General features: G+C 37.9%; 1 protein-coding gene across 2 annotated transcripts in view; it reads right to left on the bottom strand.

Annotated features, from left to right (window-relative positions):
* Window positions 1-8,639, bottom strand: part of GMPR2 (guanosine monophosphate reductase 2) — a 12,490-nt gene extending 3,851 nt beyond the window's left edge. The window contains exons 1-7 of one of the 2 annotated variants that reach the window (XM_072415059.1): window positions 8,497-8,639; window positions 6,002-6,094; window positions 3,407-3,526; window positions 2,484-2,567; window positions 2,182-2,355; window positions 2,001-2,082; window positions 700-806 (exon numbers count right to left, since the gene is read on the bottom strand). In XM_072415059.1, coding sequence (XP_072271160.1) covers window positions 700-806; window positions 2,001-2,082; window positions 2,182-2,355; window positions 2,484-2,567; window positions 3,407-3,526; window positions 6,002-6,088 — 654 coding nt within the window. In that variant the 5' untranslated portion in view covers window positions 6,089-6,094; window positions 8,497-8,639. Of the gene's footprint in view, window positions 1-699; window positions 807-2,000; window positions 2,083-2,181; window positions 2,356-2,483; window positions 2,568-3,406; window positions 3,527-6,001; window positions 6,095-8,482 lie in introns of both variants that reach the window. The other variant, XM_072415060.1, reaches the window with a different exon arrangement.
* Between the last annotated feature and the right edge of the window lie 607 nt (window positions 8,640-9,246).

Below are 9,246 nucleotides of genomic sequence, written 5' to 3' on the forward strand. Positions count from 1 at the left end.
TTTTTTCAAAAATCGGGGGTGGCTTATTTAATGGGGATGTCTTAAAATCGGGGAAACACGGTACCGGCTGGATTTCTGTGCAGTCAAAGCACTGATATCTACATCTCTTTAGTGCCGACCAGCTCAGAGTAAATTTATTTTCAATCAAGACAACCAGGTCTGCCTTATGGTATGGTAATGCAATCTTAGCATTAACTTTATAGGACTTATTTATTTGCACAAGCACATTTTTGTTCTACAAAAGACACAACATAAAGCCTTTTTAGGACATGCCATGATGTTGGGGGAAACGGTCTGGACCTTTTGACTTGTTCCCCTGCCAAATAGGAGTCTCTCTTTTGGACAGCTCCCAAGCTAGTTCATAGTAGACTGGCTCTGATTGGTGCCTAAGTATCAGAATCATGCTTGGTCTTGGCCAAGTGGACTTAAGTGCCTATCAGCAGCATAGTGCGCTGAAGGGTTCAAGAATTTTGAGCACTATTCTCTTCAGAGGACTTTAAATTTATAGTGTAGGTTCTTTACACACTATAAATATAAACACAGGAACACTGATTTTCATGTATTTTTTCTGTACATTTTTGTCCAAGATATACACTTCAATGCCCTACAAGCATTTACAAGAAGACAGTTCTATTTATATGGTTATGTAAAAAAAATACTAATAATGAAGTATGTATTAAAAGAACAATTTATACGTACTGATATAATATGACCATTTAACCCATGCGCTGCATCTGCACATTCAATGACTGCACTTAGCTGTGGGTACCCAACACCTGTCTTCTTTCTGGTGGTGCAGACAGAACCTGAAAATTAAAAGGTAATAGTGAATAATAACTGGGGCATCCTGTGACGTATACATAACAACAACAACACCCAAAGTGAACTATCCCGGTGTTTAAGACAAGAGTACAGAATGAAATAAATGGACTAAATCAAACATTACATTTGTAATTGTTTGGATAAAACCACTACAACCAGTATGAGTGCATATTCTTTTGCTGTACAACCAGAAACTATTGACACATAAACTAAATAACACAACTAATATATATATATAATGTGAGATTGCCCATAGCAACGGGGGGGGGGGGGTTCAAACAGGAAACAGGGCCAGCAGGTTAAAAGTGCATCAAGGGTTTTATTCACTACTACTATTCCCACATAAAAACAGGCAAAATAAAACAAACAGCAAAAAAAAGCCTGGTCACTTGGCCTCTAACTGTTAGTTCCCCTTACTAACAATCCAGCCCAACCTAGTGTTGTGCAGGACTCTAAGGCCCTAACCATACAGCTCCTCCAACCTCCAAAGCTCCTCCAACCTCCAAAGCTCCTCCAACCTCCAAAGCTCCTCCTACCTCCAAAGCTCCTCCTACCTCCAAAGCTCCTCCTACCTCCAAAGCTCCTCCCTAGCCAGGACAGAACCACAGGAAAGAGCAGGCTGGGAGTTTATATCCCCAGCCTAATTTCCAGGATGCATTTCAGGTGAGATAGTTACACCTGATCATACCAAGGACTCTTTAGCTCCCCCACCAAAAAACTCATTGTCATTCAGCCTGGAACTTCAACCCCACCTTTAGGTCAAAAAGAAAACTGTCCGACCAAACAGAAAAATACTCTGCCTATAACCTGTATCTGGGGAAACTCTGTGATTTCTTTGGCCAGCTCTTACAATAAATATAAACATGACAAAGTAATATATGTATTGTATTCTTATTTCATAAATCTACAAGGAAACTAATTAATCAGTACAAAGAAATTAGATCAGTTGGTACAATAAAAATCATGCAACTGAAACTCGTGGAGCTCAGTCTTAAAAGTGTTTAGTAAACAAAAACAATCATTTTCTAGGGTAGATAATGTACAAAGTGCAGCATTGTTTAGAAATCAATTCGATTTAAAATTAAAGAGGCCAGATCATTTATTCATTAATTCTGATTGGGTGCTGTGGGCTCCTGAACCTTACCTTCATTGAACATGCTAGTTACAGTATTTAGTACCTGGTCCTATTCCAACTTTGATTATATCTGCGCCTGAGAGGATCAATTCTTCCACCATCTCCCCAGTAACTACATTTCCAGCCTAAAGAGAAATAACACCTTGTAAGTAAAAGGAGGTCGGGGCAAAAAAAAAATGAGTATTCAAGACTTGACTATAGAGACATATTCTTGTTTTTCTTACCATGATTGTGTGCTTAGGGAACCTGGCTCTTACATCCTTTACATGCTGGACAAACTGTTCCGAATAGCCGTTAGCCACATCCAGACAGATGTATCGAATTTGAGGGACAGCAGATAAAACGTCCTCCAGGTGCTTGAAGTCTGACTGCCCAGTGCCAGAGCTCACAGCCACATTCTGTAATCCATGCAGAGTAATATGTTCAGAACTAAAGATATACGTACAAATAAAATGTACTGCTAAATGGACAGAAGGTCAGTGATGGATTGCAGAATAAGGAATTTTAAGAAGAATTTGTCACTCACATCTAAACATTCCGGATACTTGGCAGCAAACTGCTTCCACTCCTCAACTGAATAATGCTTATGTATTGCTGTGAACAGAGAAAACTGAGGGGACATATGCATGAGATTAAAATTCATTCATGCATCATACTTTTTCACATAAAAATAAGCATTTAATTCTAAAAATGTAATATATGTTGTATTATTTTTTTATTAACAGTAACAATCTTTTCTGCTAAAAAAGATAGTTAGTTCACAAAACAATGACGCTACAGGTACAGACAATGCTTCAATGAAAGCTCTTTGGTAAGAACACTCTCTCCTCTCCTAATCTCCTAAAATGACTCTTATTCACCTGTTTTATCAGACCCCTATGTATTGTTTATGGCCAGCCTAACCATCTAGTGACAGAAATATGGGGCTCCCATAGCCAAACTGAAATCTGTCTCTGGCTTCAGACCGGGAACAAGCAGGAAGCAAGTTAAGATGGAGTCAGAAATGACATACTGATTCTGTGACTCCCAAAGGTTTAATACTTTTAATATCAAAAGTTTTCTTTAATTGAAAAATGTATTTCTGTACAAACAATGAAGCAGATCACATTGGACTGTGCTCCACTTAGCAGTTCTAATAATTTGAGTGCAAGGGGTACTAGACCACTGGGCTTGGGCCTCTGCTAGTGTGTAACAGCAGCAGTCTGACTCTTCAGTGTGCTGCTAGCACAGGGTATTAAAAAGTACACTTGCATGTTTGTTACTGTATATACATCCCGGCTGCATTACCTTAGTGCCTTGTGAAGATTGGTCTCAAAAGGTGACATTTTATTTTTGTATTTTGCTCAATATTACTAAAGTTATTTGCTTAAAATTCATTACTTCTTTTTTTAATTCCATGATGACTAATAAAACTATGACTCAATAGAATTTCATAAAAAAAAGCCTTACTTTGCACAAGGCTCTTGCCATCTCAAAGGTCCCTACAGTGTCCATATTAGCAGCAATTATGGGAATCCCTTGGTAGATTTGGCCTGAATTCCTAAATGTAAATGAACGGGTAAGCTCCACCTGCAAGACATAAAATATTAGTATACAGCTGGGGGGAACACAAAGATATTCCATTGGTAAATTTTTTTCCAGTGTTTGACAGTCTATGCTTAACAATTTTAATACTACAAAAACAAAAGGAACTAAAATACATCCTAGCAAAGTTGCACATTATCTATTGAAAAAAAATATTCAAAATTGGATCAATATTATTACACATTGATCAACATTAGAAATACTGTAACAATGACTTTAAGATTCTAGGGATTAGAAATGTTTATGTAGCATTAGTGCATGTTGTGTTTTGGAAAAACAATAAGAACATCAGCATTGTGCAGCAAAGTTATTTGTCTTACATGTCCCTAAAAGCATTACAAGACAACAAAAAAAAAGTATTTTTTTTAAATATTCTGATTTAAATGGTTAAAGAGGATAAAACATACACTACAGAAATTATGCTGTCCTTCAGTAGCACATGCCCAGGAATGGTAGTCCAGAATAACATTGTGAGTGGCTAGCAGGTGTCGCTTAACAATCCTGGATGTAAAAGCCAATTGATCAACTTGGTGTGCTTGTAATGCTAAACAGTTTAGCAACTGTAACACTAAACTCAGTTTAGTACATATTTACACTTTCGTCTATTCATGCTGTCACCCCCAAAAAAACGTAACAGAAAAGTTCACTATCATGCAGATTATTCAGATTAGTTAGATATTTTACAGCGTGTCTTCAGGAAAAGCACGTAAAATGTAGAAGAAAGCTAAAATCTTTGATACAATAGAAGTACAACATAATCTTGTAGGAACACGGTTCACTTCTTCAAAAGTATGTGTGAATGTGAATCTGTGCTTTGTAAATCATCAGGTCCCTGTGTTATCATATGGGAAGGGGAGCAAGTCCCTAGCTCTGTATGAGCTTTAAGCAGATGACTTGGAGCTTACACAGATGAATTAATCTTCCAGGTTGCTATGCCATGCACATCAAATTATTGGCAGCCCCAGCAGCAGCAGCTTATACTTACCTTCTCTAACTCCCCTACTGCATTATTCAGCCACCAGGAAAAATTAAAGTGTTAGCTCTGCGTATTGGAGTTTATATAAGGCTGAGGACTTTCTAACTGCCCATGTGTGAAAGAACCAAATGTCTAAGTAGCAGCAAGGTTATGTTCAATGAAAGGATCCAATTGCATGCTAACCATACCCAGTATTTCCAGGGGTAAGCAGAGTAGGTGGAGTGAATGGAAGGTATTTTCTCGCTGATATGTCCACTTTAGGCAATTGTTGGAAAGGAGGGTATATTATAACTCTTATGAACAAGTTTTAGCTTATATAAGTGTAATGTGTACAGCAAGGTTTTATTATTAATGGATGACACTTAAAACAAGCAGATGGCAGGCTTTACCCAAATAGTGCTAAAGCTTACTGAAGCCTGCTAGCAGCTTGTTTAAAATGACAGTCTGCACTCACATGAAGATCTATTTTAAACTTATCAGATCCCATGTCACAATCAGAGGTACTGGGGACACCTTCAGACAGAGATGATTTTACTGTCTAGACTTTTGACTGAGTCAATACCCCTTCTCCTCCAAAGCAGACTCTGTATTTAATACTTTCCTTCTGTGCTTTCTCACACCACCAGGCCATTACATCCATGTTTTGGCCATTACTCCAGTTTATTGTAACACCCCCCCCAATTCCACAAGGAGCCAGTGTCCTCACTCTTTGACACACCTACTTCTCATCCTTCACAATAGAAAAAATGACTGAAACTAGAGAACACTAAGGGCAGTCTGTACATACACAATGGCCCTGATTTAATAAAGCTCTCCAAGGCTGGAGATAATACATTTTCAACAGTGAAGCTGGGTGATCCAGCAAACCTGGAATAGATCTGGTCCAGGATTGAAAACATTTGCTAACAATCAGCAGTTAACTTAGAAGAAATCCATTACAGGTTTGCTGGATCATCCAGCTTCACTGATGAAAATGTTTCTTCCCCAGCCTTGGCTTTAATAAATCCGACCCATTTGGAGAAGACTAGGGCACTTCTGTATCCCAGCCCTGGTTACTGAGACTTTTCTAATGCAGTCCGATAGCGATAAGTTTATTTTCTGGAATGCTTACCTTAATAACCTTCTAGCTGTATACATTTACTTTAGGCTTTCTTTATTGAGCTTTGTCAATGATAATTGTAGCTTTCTTCATAAAGAAAACTTTAAGAAGTGATTTTAGTATAACATCCCTAAACTGCAACTGATGCTTTTAAAAGCTTAAACACAAAGCTAATTGTAGATGATCAAAAGCTTTCAAAAATGATCTGGAAAAGCATGCTACATACACTCCTCCTATAAAAACAGAATTCCATGTGAACAATACCATACAGTGATATGGGTCAGAGAGGTGAGATATTTGAACTTTTAAGCTTAAGAGTCAAAATAAAGACCAAAAGTGTGTTCAGTAAAGTGCGTATTTGCAAAGATCAAAATAAAATATTTACCTCACTGCGAGATTTTAGTGTACTCCTCTTAGGCCTTAGTAACACATCTTTGAAGTCCAGCTTGATGTCATTGTCTATTCGAGGCATGATGTCCTAGAAATGATTGAGAGACGGAGAGATAGGAATAACTATTGACAAAAAAGTAGTAGAGTAGAGTGACTCGTGACAAAGTTTTAGTAAATTCTGTAAGATCACCAAAGCGTTATTAAAGACAATATTGTATATAGTGAATATGTTATAAGTATTAGTGCACCCTACAAAATCAAGCAATGCAAAATAACACAAAAGTATCACATATGACAATTGCAAAAATAATATATTTATATATATATATATATATATATATATATATATATATATAAATATTAATATTAAAAAAACACATCTGATGTGCTTCTAGAAGCATGATCTTGCAAACCAGACCATTACAGTTTACCAGCAATTGCGTAGAGGAATGTTTGGCTTACCTGAATACACCTTAACTGGATTATCTACAAGCCAAGAGCCTGGTAGATGTCCAGGGGTTCCACTACAACAGGGGTGTCAAACTCTGGCCTGCAATGTCCTTTTTTTGGCCCCCAAGGGCATCCTAAATATGAATTGCAGCTGGCACACCGCTGCATTGAAATAGTGCCGCTACTACAATTCCTGGCATTATTTGCGTCTATAGACCAGCGGCCTCTCTGCCTATGCGTGGCCCTGCATTGGATAGTTTTATAGATGCAGGGAATTGTAGTAGCAGTGCTATTTCTGTGAAAAGGGATTTCCAGCCACTCATAGCATTAAGACTGTTTTCTTGACGCAGGGTTTTGTAATAGCAGTGCTATTTCAGTTTAAAGTTTGTCTAGTGACTTTGTCTAAGTTTTTAATTTTGGCCCACTGTGTATTTGAGTTTGACACCCCTGACCTACAACATTCAGGCTTCTGGAGTAAACCAGAGCAATAGCTGTAAAAGCTGTGCACCTGCCCATCACAACGCAAGGGAATATGCAATGTAATGCTGGATGAGGTTATGCAGGTACAGACAAAAGGGGGAGCTTCTCCATGACTATTGCAATCATTATCAATGTCAAATGAAGGAATAGAAGGCAAAGCCTTATCTATTGTCCCTATCTGCCCTAAACGTTCTCTGGACTGGATAGTAAAAAACGCTAATAAATAATACCATGTGCTTAGCAGCTAAAAATACGCACCAGGGAAAAGTTAACAATGTGGTTGACAAACATCAGTCTGAACATAAGCCCCGTACAGTCATCAGATAGACATCAGAGCAGGGATAGTGAAAAAAAAAATCTTTTAATGACACCAATGATCTTTCTTTTTACTGTAAAGATGACATTGCTGCCACTGGCCAGCAATGTAAGAGACATTCGTCCCACTTACAATCTGATTAGTAATCACTTTGTGATCCACCAATACCTTAATAATGAAATGGCTTCCCTGCCAGGATATTTATTGATTGCATAGTTCATGTACTGCATACTCTTAGTAAATATGAAGGAGATTGTATCATCATATATTGCTGCAATATATTAATATATTAATAATATCTTATATCTGTATCATCAGATACTACTGCAATATAATTATATAAAATGAATACCATATAGCAGTATGATGAGATTTCATTTTAATATAATGGAATACAATAATATCATATAGCAGTATGATGAGATTTGCAGTATCATATAGCAGTATGATGAGATTTGATTTGGATATAATGATATACAATGAATACCATATAGCACTATGATGAGATTTGATTTTGATATAATGATATACAATTGATATCATATAGCAGTGTGGTGTGATTTTATTTTAATATAATGATATATCATGAATACCATATAGCAGTAGGATGAGATTTGAATTTGATATAATGATATACAATGAATACCATACAGCACTATGATGAGATTTGATTTTAATATAATGAATTACAATTAATATCATACAGCAGTATAATGAGATTTGAATTTGATATAATGATATACAATTGATATCATATAGCACTATGATGAGATTTGATTTTAATATAATGAATTACAATTAATATCATACAGCAGTATGATGAAATTTGAATTTGATATAATGATATACAATGAATACCATACAGCAGTATGATGAGATTTGATTTTGATGTAATGATATACAATGAATACCATACAGAAGTATGATGAATACAATGAATACCATATAGCAGTATGATGAGATTTGATTTTGATGTAATGGAATACAATGAATACCATATAGCAGTATGATGGGATTTGATGGGATACAGCTGTATCATCAGATTATATTGATAAGTGAATGACAGGAGAGAAGCACGTGACTGTGGGGATGACATCGGGCAGGAGGTACAAATGACCTCTAGAAGATAAATGACAGCAGCTCAGCGCCCGGCCGTAGGTGCGGGTAGGAGGAAAGCAAAGACTCATAGCGGCAGCCGTGGACTGGGCTTTGTAATTCCCCCATACGCACCTTTTATATATTACCTGTATCTATCAGGCGCAGGGAAGGAGTCGTGACGTCACGTGATCTGTCAGCAGCCACTTCCTGTTACGTTCCCCGCCGCGCCGGAAGTTAGTAGAGGAAGTCTGCGTTGTGCTCAGACTGAGAGGCTGGAAGAGCTAGCAAACATACCGGCAAGATGCTGATTAAAGTGAAGGTAAGTCCACGGTGGTATTCTCAGTAGGGAGCTCGGGCTGTCCATCACTAGTCTGCTGCATAGTAGGTGAGTATGGGGGAGGGTGCGGAGGTCGCTGGCTCTTTGTGCTGTCCTCCCCCATTGTGTCTAGGAAGGCGCTGCTCGGTTTATGTACCCGCTTTGTTTTATTGTCCGGGGATAGACAGCCCAGGAAGAGTCCCTGTCATCCTTACATAGGATAATGAATGACATACCGTCCTGCCTGTGGCTAGCTGTCTATCCTGTGAGGAGGGCAGCAGCCATTGCAGACAATGAGAATCTGACATGTGTACAAAGCTTTAATCCCTGGTATGGTAGCATTATCACAGACATTATTGATGCAGATCTGTCACTCTGGTGTACAAGGTGATAGCATAGTGAATGTACTGACTTATAATAACACTATGGTGCAGTTTTATCTCCATTCATTTTATTGTGGCTGACAACAATGGTTGCCAGCTTTACCGCCTGTATGACCATAGCCTAATACTAAAGCCCTTCTACAGTTCCTGGATAATGTAATACCGTGTACACATGGCAGATTTCTGTCACCAGAAAC

Source organism: Pyxicephalus adspersus, chromosome 6, assembly GCF_032062135.1.
Source record: "Pyxicephalus adspersus chromosome 6, UCB_Pads_2.0, whole genome shotgun sequence".
NCBI classification, from domain to species: domain Eukaryota; kingdom Metazoa; phylum Chordata; class Amphibia; order Anura; family Pyxicephalidae; genus Pyxicephalus; species Pyxicephalus adspersus.